A 22,256-nucleotide genomic window follows, 5' to 3' on the forward strand; every position below is an offset into this window, starting at 1 on the left:
AATCTGTAATTTCTCCTTGGTAGAAAGAGCCAGTAACTGTCTGCTCACAAGGCTGAAACTGTAGGTACCTCACATGCATCATAGTGTTCATTTGTAAAGTATTCAAATTCAACTCTGTATTGTCTCAAGTCAGTTATCTGCACACTGACCTCCTTTCCTATCCCCATCTGCTTCTGCCTGTTCTCATGTTGATTATTTTCCCAGCATTTCCCCTGAATTCCTTCTCTGTCATATCTCAATCTTGATTTTGCCCTGCTTTTTTATTCCGTGCCTCCATGCATATCACCTTCCCCTGCTTTTCTTGGCTTTGGTCTCTGTTCACAACTCTGTTTGCAGTCCGTGGTTATGTTACAACCACCTCCTCTGGAGTGTCAGGTATGATGCTGGCACACCATCTGCTCATTTATTTCCTCAGGTCACGACACATTCTCTCATTTTCCATGCTCTTCCTTCTGGAGAGCTGCGGGCCTGCTCCCCTCCCTGCCCGAGCTCCATTAGTGGTGAGAACAAAACGCTCACCTGCGAGCAGCCTGCGAGGGCTCTGATCTGCCAGCCCTGCATTTACAGCCACATTTGCACTTGTTAAAGTCCTCTGCTGTCTCATTATTTCTCTCCCCAACAACAAGGCAGACAAGCTGTCAACAAACATTTCATTGTCCTCATTTCATTGGGGACACAAGGTATCTGCTCCTATGGCAAACACTTTTTCTGGGTTTTTTAAGGACTACAAATAAGTATCAGAGTATTATTTGAGGGGCTTAAGAGGCATTCTTGTGAGTGTAATTTAGAAGAACAGGATTTCTCAGAGAAACTTCTGAAAATACTTCACTTCAGTACCTTGCTAACAAACTCACAATAGCACAAACACTGGGTAAAACAAAGAAAACTCCCTGGAACTTTCTCATTTTATGCAGAGTGATTAAAGATCACCATGACCTCCTCCTGCATGGAGAAGCTACCAGAAATGCAAGTGATTTTAAGGCTAAAGAGAAAATCCAGAGTGTCACCTGTGCAACGGCAGGCACGCATCTCTAAAGAGCTCTCTTATTCCTACACAGGTATTTTATTGACATGGGAAGAACTTCAAACCCAGTAAGCAGCAGAGCACTCCGCTGTGCTGCCACGTCCCCGTTAGGCGTGGAGGCGCTCGGTGCCATCGCTCTCACTTTAAACTGCCGTGCTCCATCGCTTCTGCGTAGTCTCCTGCAGATGCGACCATCGCGCATCTCTAAAGTTAGCAAAGCTGCCTCCAGGCTGCATTTTAAATGCAGCCCACCCAAGACACCAAGGGCAGCTGTACATTAGAGCCTCCCTCTCTTTAGCACAGATATTAACTGTGGCTGAGCTCTTCCCAGCCCACCACTGCCACCCCTTTTCAGCTCCAATATGGGCCCAGTCAATCCAGAAGACAAATATACTCAACTCCCACTGAAATCAAGGATAAATGAGGACTTCCCACCCTATGGAGGCTGAGCTAAGTTCACACAAAATTAGGGTGAAGCCTGAGGACAAATCTCAGCGTGTAACACTTTCCCTTGGAGCAGACACTGCCCACATTGAACACCAGGTTAGTGGGAGGGGACATGGACGATGGGGACTGCTCAGTGCAGCCAAAGAGCAGCTAAAATACACCCAGCTGCTGTTTCCTGAAATAAAGTATTTTAGGATCTTGGTATGTAGACTCTGAAATTTAAGCCTAAACAAAGAAACCCTCAGTACCAGGGAAAGCTGTGTGTTCATGTGCCTGCCTCCCCTGCCTGGGCACACTCCCCGCTGCTCTTGCAATGATTTCCTGCCTGTGCCTCGGCTCTCGGGTATCCGTACACAGCCAGGCTGGTGTCTAACACTGTGTGATGAATATCTGCCATTTTCTAGCAAATTTTAGCTGCTGGAGGCCTGAGATAAATTTTAAGTCTAACTTTTGAATGAAACCTTTGGTTTCCCTTTTTGATTTCAATCCTTAAACATTGCCTAGGAAATAGTATTTTATCTTAGAAGAACAGCAGCTTTTAAAAAATCCTAAGAGCATGGGATGGAGCAGTAGGGCCTTTCCTAGTTGTAGCACTTGTCTTTGGGGACAGTAATTCATAACCCAGCAAAAGTCAGAACAGGCCTCAGGCTTCTCAAGCTTCAGGTGCCTGAAATGGCTCCTGAGGGATTTCCTGATACTTTAGTGTTGGACAGTGAGCAGAGCTCTGCCCTCTCCAAGCATGCCTTGGAATCCCTCACCATGTCTAACACAGGGAAAAGTGGTTTAGAAGCTTTCCCAAGGACCACTAATTTTTTGTGTGTATTTTTTAGCAAGCAAAAACCCCAGAAATACTTTTGAGTGGGTGTCCACAGCTGAGATTTTTGCCAATGCTTTGCAAAAGGAAATCTTGCTCTTTTTTTCCAAGTGACAACTCTTAGTGACCAGGCCATAAAATTATACCAATGGTACTTTTAAATTGATCTAAAGTCTGTTCATTTGTGTAGTGCACATTTAAAGCCACATTATTGTAAGATGCTCCAGCAATGAAACTCAGCATTAGCAATTCAGTTCATTAAAGAGGAAATTTTAGTAGGTTCTTTCTTTTATAGCTATTACTCTATCTAAAGTGAGAAAAACCTCAGTCAAATTAATAAAACTAACAACTCGTCACACATACGCTGCCTCTCTGTGAAGTCTGCTCTGCTCTCACCAGTTTGGCAGCCAAAGGAAGAGGTATGGGAGCCAAATTCCCTCTTGCATAACCACACAAACCTGCACGGGAACGCGTTTAGCCCGTTCAGTGCTTGTAACCATGGTTTCATTTACTGAAAGTTACCCTGAAAATTCAAAGTTTTAGTCAATCATCAAGCCATTCCCCAGATGAGAGAGCAGCCACGCAGTTCAGTTGTGCTCCAGGTTCAGAGGGGCTGTGCTCTGGGAGGGCTTCACTGCTGCTGTTACAAACACCTCAGCGACACTGAGGTGGTCTGGGACACAACTTCCCTGGATAGCCCTGCCTGCACCCAAAGCCTCACACCCAGCTCTCTGCTCCAAAACCTAAATGCCTTTTCTCACTCCCTTTGGAAGCACCAGTCCCTGACATACTGCCCTTCTGACAGGCAATCAGTAAGGCTTTAGACAATAAGATTTGCTCACAGCTTCCCTTTTCAGTTTTCAGCAGGAATTCAGTGTTGGATTCAAACTGATTTTGCAGAGATATTCAGCATAAAGAATTGCAGTTCAGTTCCATGGAACACAGAATTTCCATCCTGCTCAGGGATAGCTCACCAGGGGCTGTGCCCAGGTCACTGGGTCTTACCTGTTCTCTCACCTCCCGTTTGTCAGCTGTGAGACCCAAGCAATGTTCATGCCCTTGCTCATCCTGGATGCCACTCAATAACTACTGGCCCCGATAAAAGAGATCCTCACCAACCTGGTTTCCACCTCATCTCATGAGTTCCCATTCAGGTAATGGCTTAAGCATTTATCTAACTTAAAGAAGTTAAGATTGTTCCTTATTGACTTTAAAAGGACTATTCATATGTATGAAGTACAAGGCTGGATCAAGCCTTGAGAGCAAGGCACAAGCTGGAAGACAGAACTCCAGGGACTGGAACAGACAGAGTCAGGTCAGCTCAATTGACTCTTCAAATCATCCAAAAGAGGGAGTCTCAGAGGAGAGCTGAGAGTGCTGGGGAAATAATCTGTCACTACCTTGGCTTTAGACACAACCAGCTGATTTAGGGAAGGAAGAACTCTCCCAGACTCTGACAGGGAAGATGAAGGTGAAAAGTAGAAGGACACAGGGTGCTGAATTTCTATTTTTCACTCACTTTAGTACAAGACTTAGAACAACTGGCAGCTGATCTATTCATCACCAATGAATCACACAGAAGTACAGAAAGCAGCTCCTTCCCAGAGTAAATCTTGGACCTACTTTTCCTTTCTCAGGATGAACCCTTGCCCTTTGCCCAGCCCTGTTACTGTGGCAGAAGCCCAGGCTCTTATCACTCCAGTACCTTTCCATAAGCTTGCAGCACCTCCCAAGTGGTGAATTCATGGAAGCTGAGAGGATACAGGATACACATCCCTCACAAAGTGAGGAGAAACTGCCAAAAATGACTGGGCAGATATCAACAGCTTCAGCAAGAGACAAAATATTCCCACCGAATGAAAAGTGACGGATCATCCGGGTTTAATGCAGCCAAATTATCTGTGTAAAAATACACGCAGGACATGCTGCTGTGCCACCAACGGCACTGCACAGCAGCTTGTGTTTACATCTCATTCCCTGTCACAGGCTGTCCTGCGTGGGCTGGGCCCAGGAAGAGCTGCTGCCACAGAGCCTGGGAACACATGAAACCCAGGGCCTGAGCCCTGCTGCGTGGGCCCAACATCCAGCAGAGGCAAAAATTAAACACAAGCGGTTTACCTGATTACACCAGTTCAGCAGTGATTGAAGGGAGATGGGTGTTTTTTAAGTTTAAGGAAGAGCAAATTGTTAGAACCGAGAGACAGAAATCAATTCCACTCTGTAATTGCTATGGAAAGATCCTTCTATGAGCCTCACTGGAGTTTGATTTTGTACATTTGCATCTCTTTGCATGATGCAGTTGTCACTGAATCTGCAAATCACATCAAAATTAAGCTGTAATTTGAGCATGGCTTAAATGAAAAGTGTGTTAAAACTTTGAAGTCCACATGCTATGGGTAGGAAATCCTGTTTCAGCTAAAGCAATAATTAAGACTGGATCGCAATTGCAGTTTAACAACTTCAAACAGATCTTTAGAAACCGCCTCTAAACCCAGCAGCTGGAATGGCAAATGAAACACTTGGGCTGTGGTGGAAACAGGGACATTGTACCTGTTCTGTGACCTCATCTGGCACTTGGGTACAGTAGTCACTGCGGTACAAACCCCACAGTGACAAATCCCAGATGAGCCATGAGCAGGCGTCCCTTAGGGACAGGCTCTGGATCTAAGCAGTAGCCCACTAACAGCTTCGAAGAGCTGTGGTCTCGCACCTTCACAACTCTCTGGTGGACTCTGGTGGTTTCCTGGTCAGTCTCTTCCAAAAAATCTGAGGATGAAAAATCAGCTAATGATTCTGGCAGATCAGCCTCCCACATGAATTTTGTTTGAGTCTGAATTCATGAACCAGGGATCTTTCCTTTGAACTTCATTTCCTCTCCAGAAATAGTTCAAAGCAGTTGGAGAACATGAATGCCAAAATCAAGCCTGAAAACCACCACAGCCTCACTTTAAAACACTTCATTTTCCTCCTGAGAGTTCTGCTGTTGCTTTCCATGGCTTGTCAAACAACCCCGTTCAGATTTAGCACAGAGTCTGCTGTTCCCATTCATCACGAGTCTCAGGACTGAGGCACTCCAGCTGCTCCAGGGCTATACCCTTAAAAGTGATCTTGCTGTGATGTTACAACAGCCTGTTGTTATGACCTTGGCTATTTTTGACAAAGAGATAAAGATGAAATAGGTTCTTGTTCCTAATGACAGCTTGTACAAAACATCCTTTCCAAGGAAAACTATGTTATCCATATGTATACCTTATGGATCAGGCTATGCCAGACAGCAGCACTATAATCTCTCTCCCCCAGGTGACACAGCAAGAAAAATGGTTTGGCTTTATTATGCCAACATCTCTTTAATTGCACTTTGGGAAAGTACTGTGTTTTCTCTCAAAACTAATAACAAATCAAACACTTTGAAAACCTCTTTATTTTTTCACTACAACCTCTGTGTTTGTTTACTTGGAAATTTCTCAACCTGGCACACACAGTTTTGGAAGATTTTTGCTTTTAATTCGGGATTCTTGCCTAGAACTTTCTTTTTTCCTACCTGTTGCCCTTTTTTGAGAACGCCCTATTAACCAGAAAGATTTCTATGACCTTCCTCACAATAAATAATGCTCATGAGAGTCAAATTGGTCTTCAATAAAATTACCTGATTAACATCTTGAAAGAAAGATCACCTTATTCCTCACAGGCCCGATGATTTCAATTAAAGCTTTGTATTAATTTCACTTAAGTTTTTTAGCTGTTCCTTCAAAACTAATTTAACAACCACCTAAATATTTAAGCAGGTGAAAAACTTACCCTATTTGTGCAAGGATAAGCTTAAATTCTTTGCTGGATGGTGGCCTAAGGGCCTGTAAATACAGATAGCTGTGAGCAAGACCCAGAAGAGGCCAGGTAACCACCAACAGGCAATTATATGCCCCCCAGAACTTCAAGCCAGTATATCATCCTGTTTGAAGCTAATTGCTTTGAAATAATTGGAAAGGTGAGCAGGTAAGTTCACACGGAGCATTTGCAATCTTGCTTTGTATTTAAAAAACCAACAGTCCAGATTGCATGGACAAAACAGGCATGATTCAATAAAACAAGTTAAAAGGGAAGGGGAAGGTATGCAGTGGTCTTTAAAAAGGATTTTCCTTTTCATTTTTAGCATCATTAAAATGCTGAAAACATTTTGTTCAAGAGCTTCTTTAGTTAATACCTCATTACTTCTCTTTTTATTGTTATGGTAATCAAGCCTTAATATATTGCAGCTTTATAGCATGAAATCAAGGCTAGGCCTGTGGGCATGGACAGATGTACAACAGCATGCAGTAAAACACAGGTACAGAGACATGCAGAGATGAATATGGCACTGGGGTTTTTTATAATTGTTTAGCAATTCATCTGAAGTTATTTTAACCTTGACAACAGATGAACTCTAACATGTACCATGATCACTCACTGGAAGGCTGCACTGAAAAGCAAATTTTGTAACTGTTGTCTTACAGGCTGGGTTCTAGGAAAGCATGAAACCAAGTCTGAGCAAGATGATTAAATTGTTTGCATGACTACAGGCTGTAGCTGTAACTATTCAAAACATTTAATTGAGAATATTTTAGCCAAGGGAGAATGGTAATGCTGGGGAACTGCATTTTACACTAGGACTTTGCCTCTCTGTGGGAAATTGGGGCTCAGTGTCAGCATTCAGACCCTCTCCAGGCATAGGCACACCAAGAAAGAGGAATATTCGGGTCTGACTTCTGGTTCTGAAGTGAACTTGGACCTTGTGCTGGAGCTTTGCGAATGGTTGAATTTCACCCATCAAATCAAGTGAAAGTTAGAAATAACTTTTAGAAAGTTATAATGGCTGTGTCTGCAGGGTGTTGAAATTGTATCTCAGCAAGAGTGAGCTTCCTTAGATCTTCCCTGAGTAAATGACAACACACGACCCCCAGTGTCAGAGAGGCTCCCCCGCTCAGCGGTGCCTTCAGGAGAGATCGCTCAAGAACCATTCCAGCTCCTGGGAGCTTTGCTAAATTTAAAGGGAGTGTTTTGGCTGGCAATCCCTCTCCCAGTGAAAGCGCTTCAAACAGCCAACATGAAAAGCAATATGCCTGTGACTGCATCGAATCCCTGATCCTGAGGGATGCCTTGGGGAGTTCTCCAGCCCCACGGGTTTGGGGTGGTACCATTGACCACCAGCCTCGCTTTGTCCCGAGCACACCCTGCAGGAACATCCCAACAGCCTTTGGCACTGCAAACACGAGCCCTTCACTGGTTACCGACAGTCATGAAGGAGCAGAAAGAACCTAGGTACAGGTGACACATTATTCCAGTAGAAGTGAAAATTGTTTTCCACATTATAACTGGGTAACAGTAAAATATGATTAAACACATGGATCATGTAGCAGAAAAACGTGGCTAACCTCAGTTAGGCAAAGCTTCCAGATTCCCCCTTTCTTGGAAATATTGGGAGCAACAATGTGCTGTATTCAGCTGAAATCTGTTGCTTTAAACCTTTGAATTTAAACAAAGTCTCCTAACAATGAATAGTCCAGTCACCCAAATTTCTAGTGTCAAGCACAAAAGTGAGCAGCTCTCAGGTGCAGTAAATCTGACTTTCCCTCCTAGGAGCATTTCACTGGGCAGAGCTTGTAGGATCAGACCCTGGGACAGGAACACATGTTACCCAGCATATAACAAGGGGAATGAAAGACAATGGGCACTATAGGCCAGCAAACACACTAATTATATTAATAAAATGAAAGCTTAAATTTTGAAGCTAATCCTGGGCTATCATTTATAAAAGTTAACAGGGCATATTTAATTTAGGAATTGGCTAACACTTCTCTTTCCACCACTGAAACCTCATAAATGAAATATACTGGATCCCTGCCCAGTGCGGAAATAAAAGTTATGAATAATGTTTCTATCTCAATCATTGTCAGTGCTTTAATATTCCTAATTACTTTAAAAAGCTAAATATTCAATATAGGAAAAACCTTCTTTTTCTTTTATCTCCACTTGCAAGATTAGAGCAATTTAATAAGAGTCACTGGGTAGTTTTAGTCCACAAGACCATTCTGTACTTTGACATCTTATCCTTTCCTGGCCATTTTTACACAGAATGAAGTGCTTTTTACTCTATGAGTGCACATGTGTATAAATGTGTAATCTGTATCTGTACGTCCTTATTGTCATAGTCTTTTTATTATTATTATTTTTAACTTCTGTTAGTGCTCATGTACTGTACAAATACTCAGTAGTAGGATAAACTAAATCTAGTACTATGAATAATAAAAACATTACATGAGTTCCTGAGAATCTATACAAAATCTCACAATTAATGTTGTGGGGTTTTTAAAATATTTTTAAAGAGAGATATTCAATATATCATGATGCCCAGTTTTCCCCTTGTCTGCATTCCAGGTAATCCCAAAATGTTGCTTCAAACCCCATAATATGGCCTTTGTTTCCATCCTTGGAATCATATAATCCCAGAATGGTTTGGGCTGGAGGGGCCTCACTGATCATCTCATCCCAACCCTGCCATGGGCAGGGATGCCACCCCCACACCAGGTTACTCAGGACCCTGTCAACCTGCCCTTGAACACTCCCAGGGCTGGAGCATCCACATCCCCTCTGGACTAAAGTCCTTCCTCCCTGCTCCTTTCCTATTCCCTCTTCTGCTGGAATATTCAGCAGAGCTGCAGACAAACCCCCAGGAACCCATCCAGGAATCTGCCCCACTGCCTTCAGCCTCTGGTTGTGTTCACCCCCGGGCACATTTACCTCCCATTCCCTTCTAACTCCTCCCTCTATAGATCCCTCCTCTGTTACCTACTTCTTCTTAAGATCCCAATCAATTTGGGAGAGAGGGAGGAAGCCAACACAAAACCAAACAAAACACCCATTCAGTTTCACTTCACAGCACCTCTACCCATGCAGCTTTATTTACTTGCCTGATGCACAAATTGACTCCATTTATCAAGCTTATTCCTGCTTTGTCAATAATGTCTCAGGCCTGTGTTACGTCACACTCAGATGTTTGTGCTGCCTGCTCCATTCCAGCATGAACCAACCACTTTAACTCACCGTGCCCAATTAAGAGAGTTTAACAAACACAGCCTTGCCAGCTGAAAGAATTGAAAGCCTCAAGTGTGGATTAATTTCCTAGCAAAAGGTGCAGAACTCCCAACTCCCATTTCCCTGACTTTGGCAGTATGGATTTAAGGAATGGATTGTGAGTCAGAGGAGAGAATCTGGGCTGCCTGAAAAGTCAATGGCAAAACTCCCCCTGGCTTGAACAGGACAAGAATTCTATCTGGAGAGAGTGCTTTCCAAACAGCTCCAACACTCCACAGAGTATTTCATGAAGAATGTGCTGTATTAAAGATTTGAGAGAGAAAAAATTCTTTATAGAGCTCTATTATCTGTACTGGTGTCCTAATAACAGGACCAAAAGCATTAACAGCATCCTCCACTGCATTTCACATTTCTTTGCAAAACACAACCAAAAAAGTCCAATGTCATTATCCTGGGAAAGGGGATTTTCACATATTCATAGAACCACAGAATGACTGGGGTTGAAGGGACCTTAAAGGTCATTTTGTTCCAGCCCAATACGAACTTCTACAAAATAACCAGCAGACAACACTCATTTTTCCATTCAAATAATCCAAGTTCTAAGGCCACTGCTTTATAATACCTGGTTTTTAATAGCAACACATATTTTTATCATATTTTGGTATCTTTACTCACCACTTGAGCAATCAGTCCCTCCCCAGCCTGGTTCACAGTGACACGTGTCAGGAGAGACACATCTTCCATGCACACACTCCTCTGTGCACAGTGCTGTTGAGAGAAAACAACACACAGCATTGTAAACATATTAAGTGGTTGCTAAACATACCCTAAACAATGCCTTAGAGAGCAATATTTTGTTTAAAAATATTAAACAGAGCAAACACACACACAAAAAATTACTCACAAGATTTAATTATTGCTAAGTGACCAAAATAAAATATAGGTCTCTTGACAGCAATAAATTCATTTGTCACTTCAGCCCTGTAATGAAAAACTCACACACCAGAAATTCCTTTGGTTAGCAGTTTTGCTTCCTAATAAAGTTTTTACCAAACTGACATTTATTATTATTATATTACAGAACAGCAGCTTCTTATATTGCACTCAAATTGCAACTGCTCATAAGACAAAATGGAGCTCAGTCTTGAAAGTATATTAAGATCCAAAATAGATTTCATTTAAAAAACAGCTCCAGGAAAATAAATAATTTTACTCCATGATGCAGTGGCTGTAAGTGCATTTTTGTCTTCTCAAGGTCAGCCAGTGTTCCATAACTACAGTTCTCTGGGTCACTGGTATAATACTGGAAGTTCGATATCCTCAAGCTCAAAGCAAGACAAACAGGTTGGCTGAGGAGCAGGTTCATGGAGGACTGGTTCTTTACTCTTCCAAATAACAAAGCTCATAGCTTTTAGGATTCTCTTTTCCTGTGCTGTTTCAGTGTCTGACAGTTTCCAGTGTGTGCCCCTCACATACTAAAGAAGCTGGAGAGCACTGAGTAACTGCTTTAAAGACTGAACTTTGTTGCTTACTACCTTGTTTCCATTTTACCACTGAGGACACTGCCAGAAACTCCTTGTGCCAGAGATTCAAATTGGATAGTTAAGCTGGAACACATCATTTCCATCTAGACTAACATGTATGAGTTATTAAAAATATGAAGCAGTGGCAATGAGGTCACTGTATTAAATTGTATGTACCTATATATAAAATACATTATTTAGTTCATATATAATCTATGGTCGTACATCCTGTGTTTTTATATCAGGTGGGAAACGTGAGTATTGAGTTTACTTAACCAAGAACTGCCTGAAGCTGGACTACAAAAGACTTATCCCAAGACAAAGATAATTTCTTCCTGTTCACACCAAGGCTAGCAAAGCTGATTTGGGAAGTAGCTCTGCGGTGCTGTAGAGAAAATGGAGCTGAACCACCCAATTCCTTTGAAAGCAGCTAGCAAAGCTTCTGGAAGTTTCCCTGATCTGCAGGTGGAATGAAAGCTGGAGCCCTTTCAGTTCCCAGATCCCTCCTGCACCAAAAGTTCTCCACCACTGCCTTCTTGCTTTGAATGACTCCTGCCACACCTGACACTGGTTGGACTCCCACACCTTGGACCCACAGCCAGCTGCCAACAAAACTCATGGAAACATTTTGCTGCCTATTCTCTGATTGGATCATTGCAGACCAAACCCACTGAGCTGTTCACAAAATATTTAAATCCAACATCAAAATGCAGGTGAACTTAGAATAATCCTGTGGGACAAACTTTCCTGCTCTTTATCCAGCAGATCCCACGTGACCAGTGATTAGAACACTGCCTCGTTAAAACGGCTGCAAGATCTTTCTAAACTAATCATTTCCTTTCTACGTTTGCTGCATGTCAAAAATGCAATTTATTCTTATTCCATATCTTGTGTTTAGACAGTATTGCAGTGGGCATGAAATATTCATGGCTAATCTCTAGTCACTAATTGTCCTAATCTTTTGTGCATTTATTTTACTCGAGTTAGGCTTTCTGGAGACAGCGAAGCATCCTGCTCTACAGCTGTGGGATGAAATTCAGGACAGGATATTAGATAAACAGGATATTCCAATAAAAATATAAACACCTTCCTACAATCATTTGAAAATGGCTGGTTATCCAGAACGAGGAGAAGTTCACATATAGAACAGTCACATATTTATAGGTTTTTATTCAAACTACAGTGAGCTAAAAGATACAGGATATGCTGGGATAGGGATACCTTGGGAATTGTGTCCTGCACAGCTTTGGCTGAGAGTACATTTCTCAGTGAAATTCATTCTAGTTTCACAAGAGATGTGGAAGTCAAAACTGAGATTTCACTGTTGCCTGTATGGACATTTGCAATAATAAATCACTCTAACATGTAAAATGTGTAGCATTTTTTACCCTTTTAACTTGGCCACGTTCTCACCTCAAGCCAAACATTGTGAGTGAGAAGGTTCATGGGGAACTGGTTCTTTACTCTTCCAAATAACCGAACTCCTGCACATTACTGCTCTAAATTTAGTTGATTTCCACACAAATTTATCACACCTCAACTATGTTAACATAAATATGAAATAATAGTTACTAATTAGGCAATGAAGCTCCCTTGATCACTTGTCTAGCTACAGTCCTATGGGAAGAGTGCAACGTGAGACTTAGCAGCAAGACTCAAGAGAGAACTCCTCATTCTAAAGCACTCAGACACATGAAAAATAATAAAAAATATATTTATAAAGAACTGTATCCTTGTTTTCAGGTGTTCTGAAGTCCCACATCGCCGAAGATGACGATGTTTAATGAGCAATTAAAGATTCAAGTAAGGTGAAGATGCTTCTTGGAACCGTGGGCTGCCTCATCTCTGGTTGATTAATTGCTAAACAAGTAGCTGTGAGCTCAGAGCTCACTAGTGACTAATTCCAAACGTGGGGGTCACAGAAAACCCCCTTTTTTAAACAAAGAAGCTTTGACAGAAGTAATTTTATTTAAGCTGGCAAACAATCAGACTCCTGCACTGACTGATTCAAATCAGGCTTATAAAGGTCATATTAGGGTACAGCTCTAAAGTTTTACCACAGCAAATAAAATTTGGAATTTCTCCTATAAAAGGGAAGTCTTGCCTTGCTCAAGTCTTTAGAGTTTAAATTAATTTTTCATTCTATTAACATTCAGCATAATAGGATACAATGGTCCCCAAGGCATTCTTCATAATACACTTTGTACAGTGGTTTGCAAATGATCCTACTAGTTAATGGAACTATAAAAATTACTTGCACATAAAGGTCAAGAAAAATAAAGATAAGTATATACTTTCTGACACTGTCCTGTTCAACACTCAGCTAAAGGCCCCTGGAGTAAAGAAAACTTGTCCTAATGCAAGGAATATAATTCCTCCCAGTATAATAGCCCAAGCACTTCAACCTTTGGAATTCCAGACTTTTTATGTCTGCATTTTCCCTCGACCACTTCACTTGAGCAATCCAGCACCTCATTGATCAGTGTGTTATTAGCATTCTTGGCATGAGTTTGACATCAGTTTGTAGTTTGATTCAGCCTGGTAATAAAATGACCTACATCAAAGCCCTGCCAAAATGCCATCTTTGTCGCAATGTGTTTAGCATGAGTTATTTGCCCACATTCAAGGTTACACAGCAACTGCTCCTTATCATGCAATAAAGGCAACAAAAGGGTTCTGTAACAATGCATTTGATGCTTATCACTTACTTTATAATTACAGACTGGGCTTTTTTCAACATATAAGGTCAATCCTCAGGGAAATAGACCTAAAGATTAAACTCTTTTCACACCTGAAATGGCTGCACTGAGGAACGGATGTCAGAGAAATGGATTCTACTAGTGCTTATTCTTTAATTGTTGCCCAGAATTTGAATTCCAATATGATAAATGGTTTGTCTGTGTCTCCTCTCCACAAAGGTGTGAAGTGTCCAGAATGTTGCAATGAGGAGAAGGGCTCAGTGGAGCAGACTGCAGAATATTTCCACTGCAGAGTTCCTTCAGCTAAGGGGCACCACAGGGAGTTCATCCCAGACAAAAGCAGGGATGGAGAATTGCTCTGTCTTCCTTGATGCTGCATTCCTCTGTATGGACCCAAATTATGATGTTGCAGGGTTTAACTTTCTTGTTTCACCCTCTGTGACACCCTGCTCCTCACATCATCCACCCACTGACTGCTGCCACCCACTGAGCTCCACAGAGGTTGAGGTGCATTTAGGGAAGAGTCTCATCCTAGGGGAACAAGTATGGAGTGATTAACTTGAAAAATTTTCCTTGTCCAAAAATACAACCTGTACATTTATTTCACAAAAGACAGAGGCACAAACAAGCTAATTTGTGCTTGCACTGGAGTGTGGTAACATTTGTGGTGGTCCTTAGGACCTGTGGGAGTTCACAGCTACCGACCCAGCAACTTCCATCTGCCATTGTCCCACTTTGCCATGCCAGACAAACAAAATCCCTCCAAAACAAAGAGCAGGGTAATTACAAAGTGTGAAGGACCCAGAACAGGAATCAGAAATCACTCCTTGGGCTGTGCTCGCTCACGGCAGCGCGGGCTGCAGGAGAGCCGTGCCGGAGCATTCCGTACACGCCGGAGTTTCCTGGGCTCTGTGGGACTCCTGCCCAGGATCATAGAGCAGCCAGGAGGTGACAGAGAGCATAAATAACTGGAGATACATTATGATAATGGAAAACATTGCTACATGGAGATATGGATGCTGCTATGAGACACAATGAGAAATTTGGGCACTTGCCTGGAACTGCACAGAATGAACTGGTTTATTTGGACTGCACACGTGGCACAAGGTCATTGCCTCAAAAGATCTTCTTTTCTCTGTCTTACCTCTGCCAGGTTTTCTTCACTATACACTGATCTTGCCCAAACTGACCAATTTCATTTCTTTTCTGTGATGGTAAATGGTAAACCTGCATTTTTTCTTTTATGTTGCTGGTATTTTAACTTCAGATTATTTAACCAGTTCACCCCATTCTTGATAGTTGTTGGACTAAACAAAGCAGAAATTTAATGGGAAAAGTGATGTTTTCCTTAAATATTTAATACCTGTCCCTAAAATAAAAAATGGCCTCCATTCCCTCGTGCCACTTTTAGGGAAAAGAGTGATTTTGTTAGGTGAAATAGCTGTTATCCTATGTCTAGTGGTTTCAGATAATGCAGAGAGGTCAAAGTAGATGAAAAAAGATGAAAAAGATTCTTGCTCCTTATCCATTAGGAATCTGTTCACTCAGGGCCTCTCTGGTGCTTCCATCTTAATGTACTGGCCTGGGTCCAGCTTGTGCTGAGTCTACAGTATCAGCTTCATTAGATCAGCCTGTAGTCAGCTTTTGGCTGTGCTCAGGAAAGGGAGCTTGGATAGCACAAGAAAGATGACTACAGCTAATGCATCCAGGTAGGTTTTCCTCATTCTTAGATTATTGCTTATTTGTGGAATGGACGATTTCCTCCCTAAATCACTGACTTTCCATCAGGAATCAAGCTGATTTGATGGTTTCCTGGATAATTGCTTCAATGAAGTGGGATAATAGCTCTTTGCATTGCTTAATGTCTATTTCTGTGGTCATCACTCAGGATACATTCATTAATTTATCACCTTGGAAAGCACTTTCATGCAAGGTTTAACAACTTCCAAAGATGAAGAGATTTCAAAGCCTGCTCAGGCTTTGAGGAATTTATTGTTTCAGTGCATAGCAACCCTTCTTTTTCATCTTCCCATGAAAGTACCAGTGAAAAACACAAACCCAAAGAGATCAATGTGAGCAAAGGAAAGATGAGACTGATGCAGAGCAGATAATATCAGTGGGTCACAAGATCAGCTCCTTTTCCTGTAGGTGCAATTCCAGCACTTCTTTTGCAGGTTTGGAATGAGACACTCTGCATCAATGCAATCAGAACAGAATCAATGGTCTTTTTGTTGTCAGGGACATGGGGATCTCTGGCCATTGCCTCAGTGAGGTATTGATCTGTTCCGGGTTGTGTTATCCTCAGTCCTGACACCCGGCCAAAGCTCAGGGATTAGGCCAGACATGACTTGTGGATGTCTGAAGTAAAAGAACTGTGGAGATCCATTTTGAGGATTTTGTCTTTTCCCAAGAGCAGAATTTGACATGTGTCAGTGTCATCACTGACAACAGATCAGTAAATCCCTGTATCCATTTGCTGAGACATGAAGATTTGTTAATAAGCATAAACTCCGTGGCAGTTTTTTATCCTTTCTATCAGCAGGTAAATAACAGCCTGGGGTTCTGGTCACTATCAAGGGGAACACAGAGCCTTCCACATTTTTGAGTGTCCCAGGCTTGTGACATGGACCAGTTTAGTGGTCCTGGAATAATTCCATCCAGATCTCAATGTTTCAGACTCCAAGGGCCCTTCAGTAGGAATGCTCACAGTGTACTGTCACTTGAGGAGCTGGCACTGATGAGAACCTCCTTCAGTCCATGTTGCAATCTGTCGCTTTAGGCCTTACTCTAGGGAGTGAATAGGGAAGTAAACTGTGCCAGGGGAAGGGCAGGGTAGGGAATAGACTGCCACTTGTTCTGTGTGCCCTGAGACTGGTGGGGCACAGTTTGGAATCCCAGTCTGGTTGGTTCTGAGGAGCAGCTGAGCTGGAGCAGCACATCCCTGAGACAGGAATGGCATCGCATCACTGACCATAAAACAATGACAGTGACAGAGAAGTTTAGAGCCTGCAAAAGGAGAGGTCGGGGGAATCACACATTTAACAGAGTCTTTGTGGCATTTTGATGCCCCATTGGTTTCATCTGCTCTGATGGAGAGAGGGAATGGGAGATAGCACTCACCATTTAGTGCTGTCTGAGCAAGAGCTGCAGAGCAGCCTCCTCGTAGCAGCAAATGTCAGAGAGCATGACTGGGGTCAGGAAGCTGAACTCTGTTGTACCTTTGGCTGTGTTAATAAAAAAGTGCAGGAGTTGAAGGCACAAAAAGGGGTGGTGGAAAGGCACTAAGAGACTCTGAGTGCTCAAGTGCATCTGCCCTGCAAAGTGGACAGGTTACAGGGCTGGGCAGGAGCAGCAAAGGCAGGAGGGGGTTCAGTGTACTAAGGAGGCACATCCTGCAAGAAAGACAGCGCCTGATGCAAACAGCTCCTGACTAACTCACACCTCAGACCAAGGTCAGACACATCCACACAGGGACTCCTGCTCAGCCCCAGGGCTCCTGAGGAATCAGGGGCACCAGAGCCTGGGCCTGACCTTGGGGCAAAGAGAGAAATTCCTCCTTCTGGTGAAATCCTGACCCAGAAGTGCCAAATCCCTTACCACTTTGTTGGGGGTTAGGATTTTTCCTTTTGTTCCTTTCTTTCATGGAATTGTGTCCCATCTGTTGCTAAGAGACAATAACGACCAATATTTAAGACAGATTAAAGAAATGGCCAAAGTAGGAGAAGGGTGCAGCTGGTGCTCTCTTACCTGTGGGGTTTTCTCTTCCATCTGATTGGGGGGGAGACAGGCTGCGGCCATTGTGGGGAGAATTCACCACCACTGTGGGGCTCCATCTCCTGCTGTCTGCTCCTACAGCGAGCGAAGCTCAGCTTGTGGGAGCAGCTGTTGCACTGGAACCTTATTAACACCCTACCTCACTAAAAAAAGGACCCTCACCATCTCGGGTCCCTCAGGGGAAACTCCTTTCCGCCTCCAGAGGAGCCTCTCCCGGCCGTGTTCAGCGGCTCGGCTGCTGCTGCCCAGCCCCACCATTTCTCTGCCACTGCTCCGGGTTTTTCAGGTTTTACACTCCCTGCCAGACACCCTGCAGTTCCTGCTACAGCTGCAGAGTTTCTGATACATTTCCTCTGCTGCTCTGGGGTCTGCTCACCCCTGCCCTCCCAGCGCTTTGCTGCTGCAGCCCATTTCCCCGTGCGCCTCGCCCGCCATTGCTGCGTGAGGGGGAAAGGCGGCCGAGCCCGCGCCACAGCGCCCCCTGCTGGCTCGGCGGCACCGCCCTGCCCGGGCGGGAGCCAGCAGCGCCGCCTGTGGCTGTGCCCGGAACTGCAGCACAGGGCAAGCGCCCGCGGCCGGGAGCGGCTGGGCTGGGTTTGGGCTCTCTTGCTGTTGTTTGTTTGCTCTTGTTTGTCACACACACCAGTAAAAAACTCATTCCTTTGCCCATCTCTTTGCCTGAAAGCCAGGTGATTTCAAAGTTATAATAATTTGGAGGGAAAGAGGTCATGCTCTCTGTTCCAAGGGAGGTTCCCGCCTTGCTTGGCAGACGCCGGTCTTTCAAACCAAGACAGTTTTAAGGCTCAGTCTTTCTCATTGCCCTCACAGAAAGTGAATTGGAGTCCAGAGAGAACTCATCAGGGAGCAGCTAAATATTGATGATTGTTGATCCTTTGGGGCCTGCAACCAATTTTATGCATTTTCTGTCATTGCTTCAAGTAGAAATAATCATTGTATTCTGCCATGTTGAGAGGAAAGAGTTACACTGAGATCAATTCTGCTGATCAATGTTCTAATACAATATTATTCTGTGGGACAATTTCAGCATTTAACTTTTTCTGGTAAATGATTTCCCATTGCCTCACACAGGGTTCAAAACAATCATTAGCACTAGTTCAAACTGTTAATGAGGTTAAGGGAGATCCTGAATCAGCAGAGCAGAATCTGTGACCCTGGAAAGCTTTTCCCCTCCTGTGCCCTCTGTCTGCTCCTTCCATTTTGGTAAATTGACCAACTCTTCCCCGCAATTTGTAGGAAATACATTTTCACTTGTTAATTTTCCACTGGAACTTGATTCATCCAACTAACAAACTTAATTTTTCTGCAAATTGTGCTCTGTGTGGCACCTTCAGAAAGAGCAGCACTATCTAAGCAATGCAGAAATATTATCATTTACTCTTGGCATGGTCCTTCATTCTCTCTGTACACAGCCTAGGAGACCTTGGTCCAGCAAAACCAAATGCAATCCAAAGAGGCTTTGCCTGCAGAAAGCTCCAGGTTTTTTGAGGACAGAAGTGCCAAAGCCAGTAAAAGCTTTCCCCAATAATTCCATTCTTAACTTCAGGGGATTTCTTTGTTGTTGCCTGAGGAAATTAAATTCTTGACAGGTTGGGAATAGAGGAGAAGCTTGTACATAAGATCCCTGGTCCTTCTGGCAGCTTTCCTACCAATGTCTGGAGCAGCAGCCAAACCTCCCAGAAGAAGAGAAAGCAAAACTTGGCCTATTAAACCACCTGTGAGGGCAGGTGGCACCAAACCAGACCCAGCACAGAGGCAGGAATGCCCGTTCTCCACTGCTGGGTAACTTTGCCTGCAGTCTGAGCTCTCCTGGGAGTCGTGCTGGAATGGAAAATAGCTGCCAGGTGTGAAGCACAGAGCTGCAAATTCACTAAAAATGGTAAATCACAAACATTTCCATCACAGAAAGACTGTAGGAACTCGCAGTGCCCTGCAGGTGAGGAAGGTGAGAAGTAAATGACAGATGGACAGGTGAAAGGTGTGGAAGAACTGGGTGAAACTCAACTGCTGGGGGATATTTCCAGCCTCAGGTAGAAACTCCACCCGTACAGTACCACTGCTTTGCTTCATGCCACGGCCACCCCTGCCTTCCTCCTGTGACTGTAGCAGTCCAAGAGACCAGGAATTTACAGGTTCCAGCACTGGCTGAGGAGCTGTTTGATTTAAACAGTGAGACAGGAAACACATGGGAAAATGTCAAAGAAAATGAGCCATTATCAGAAAAGCCCTCACACATTTATAATTGGAAACATTTCTATCTGGAAATCACCTCAAAATCACAGCACTTGCATATTTTGCTATAGGTTACCCACTCAGGGCATTGAGTGAATTTCTTTGTGTACAAATTCCATCAGCCTGTGATATATTTATTTTTAAATCTGGTAGCCTTGCTACATGTCCGTAGTTCTCTGATTACTGACTTGCCCTGAATTGTGGGTCTCATGCCAAGAAAATTCTATTTTCTGACAGCAAATGACACAGCTCCACTGCTGATTGATTTCCATAGGTACAGAGTGTGTGCTGTGTGTGTTAGAGTGAGGACTGAGGCATCAAAAATGTTGTTCCTAAAAGATCAAAAGTAGATCGATGACGACATCTGGACTGCATGACACTTCTGGCTGTCTTTGCTAGGCAATGCAACACTTAATAAAACCAAATTACACAGATGTTCCTAGAAAACTTTCAGTCCTGCAGCTAATTGAATAAACTATCGATGTTTCAAACAAAGTCTTTCTTCATTCTTATTCCAAAATTTTTCAAGTGAATCTAACAACAATCCTTTGTTTCTCACCAAAACAGGATGAATATGGACAAATTTCTAAAGGCAAACCTGTCCTTGAGGCCAGGCATGGGCCCCAGAGGGCCAACACATTTCAGATTTCATTTCAAACCAAGGCCCACAATGCAAGTGAAGGTGACCCTGCTGAAATCAAGGACAGACTGTGCTCTGTTTGAAGATCATGTATAAGCTACACTAACGTTCCTGGGGATGGAATATTTAAATGCAGAATCCTTTCACTTTTCTCACATTTCAAAAGGAATCACAGCAGTGTGTTTCACAGCAGCTTTCTGAAAAGAACTGCAAAAAAGACAACACAGGAAACTTTTTTTGTAATGATGGGGGCTGATCCTCACCTCACGCCACTCGTTTAAACTTCCTGTCACCTACTCCAGATTGCAGAAGTTCAGCTGATTTAGGATCAAGCCCAAATTCTGGATGTTGAATGTCCAGAGAAACTTTCTATTAATGACACACAGTAAATGCACTTTCCAATTCCTGGGATTCACACTGTGGCCGGGAGATAGAAGATGGGAGCTGGAAACAAAAGCTTTTCCCTACATTATCAGAAAGTACTGAAGAGGGCTACTGTTTATAACAAGTTAAATATGGCACAGCATTGGCAGTATTTGATAAAAAGATAATTTTAGATGCTTTTAGTAATGCTTTTAAAAGGAATTCTATTTAAGCTGGACATTTGTCAAAACATGACACCTGTGACTGCAGGTGTGGTGACATCAGATCCAAGATCTGCACCAGACAGCTGCTTCTGCAGAGCTCTTGGGCACTGCACTGCTGTACCTGAAAAGGTTCCATTTCTTCACCAGTCTCCTTATAATGTGTTTCATACACATTATTTTATTTCTAATCAGAAAAAAGATTTCTTTACTTGACTCAATTTACATCTTTGCATCATAAGCAAGGCTATCTTCTAGTTTCACACATGGATTTCTGGACATCACAGTAATAAAAGTAAATCATAGCATTCAGAAAGGAAAAATCTTGATAAAAAGAAAGAAAGGTTTGAGGTTAGATATATTGATTAAATAGCTCCTTTTGACTTACAGCATCAGAGAAAGTGAGGCTTCCAAAAGTGAATACCTATGTTAGAAATATTGAGGTTAAGATAAACTATTCAAAAACATTTTGTGATCAAATCTGCAATGGACTGAAGTTGCATGAAAAAATCTCCCCTGGGAGCTTTAAAACTTCTCTATGAAAATGGAAAGTAAGTGCAGCACCCCACAATGTGAAGGGGAATGCTGTAATCCTGACACAGAGAGGAAAAGGGAATGTCTGAAGACTCAGTTCCAAGTACATCAGCTTCTAAGGGATGGCTCCACGGCTGCTTAGAAGAGCTCTGTCCCTGATTAGCTTGGTGACACCTGATTAATCCCCTCCCCTGAACTAAGAGTGTTAACAGATGCTTTTACAGCCAACATCATCTTCTTTCCCTTAGAACAATTAGGGAACCAGAAATGAAAACTGATTTTCCAACTGACTCTATTGCAAACATAAAATTTCCATAGTGTGCCCTCTGGGCACCTTCAGTTCACTCCTATTACCCATTGTGCCCTCCCACACTCTTTTGTTTCCCTTGTCCCATGAAGAATTTCCCTTCACTGTCAGCAACTTCAACTGCCAGAGGGCAGGGCTGGAGGGGATATTGGGAAGGAATTGCTCCCTGGGAGGGTGGGCAGGCCCTAGCACAGGTGCCCAGAGAAGCTGGGGCTGCCCCTGGATCCCTGGAAGTGTCCAAGGCCAGGCTGGATGGGGCTTGGAGCAGCCTGGGATAGTGGAAGGTGTCCCTGCCCATGGCAGGGGTGGGATGGAAAGGGATTTAAGGTCCCTTCCAACCCAAAGCATTCCAGGATTCCATGACCTCACTCTGCAGATCATTTATTACTGTGGCATGTTAACACCACTCAGAAATGGTTCACAGTCACAACTCTCACCCAAGGTGATGGAAATTGGAACACTCACCCTATTTGATATCCAAGCTCCTGCTGCAAAGTTGTAGGTTCAATAGGAAGAAAGTACTTCTTTTCCAAAGTCTCAGAGTGATTTTCTGCACAATTTGGCAACTTAATATTTTTATATTTTGGTGTAA

At 43.2% G+C, this 22,256-nt stretch overlaps 1 protein-coding gene across 1 annotated transcript in view; it reads right to left on the reverse strand.

Annotated features, from left to right (window-relative positions):
• The window catches only part of MEGF11 (multiple EGF like domains 11), a 196,115-nt gene that overhangs the window by 157,635 nt on the left and 16,224 nt on the right, over positions 1-22,256 (reverse strand). Inside the window, exon 5 of the mRNA XM_066559110.1 lies at positions 10,029-10,121. Within this exon, the coding sequence (XP_066415207.1) occupies positions 10,029-10,121 (93 nt within the window). The remainder of the gene's footprint in view (positions 1-10,028; positions 10,122-22,256) is intronic.

This window comes from Molothrus aeneus, chromosome 13 (genome assembly GCF_037042795.1).
Source record: "Molothrus aeneus isolate 106 chromosome 13, BPBGC_Maene_1.0, whole genome shotgun sequence".
Taxonomy (NCBI): domain Eukaryota; kingdom Metazoa; phylum Chordata; class Aves; order Passeriformes; family Icteridae; genus Molothrus; species Molothrus aeneus.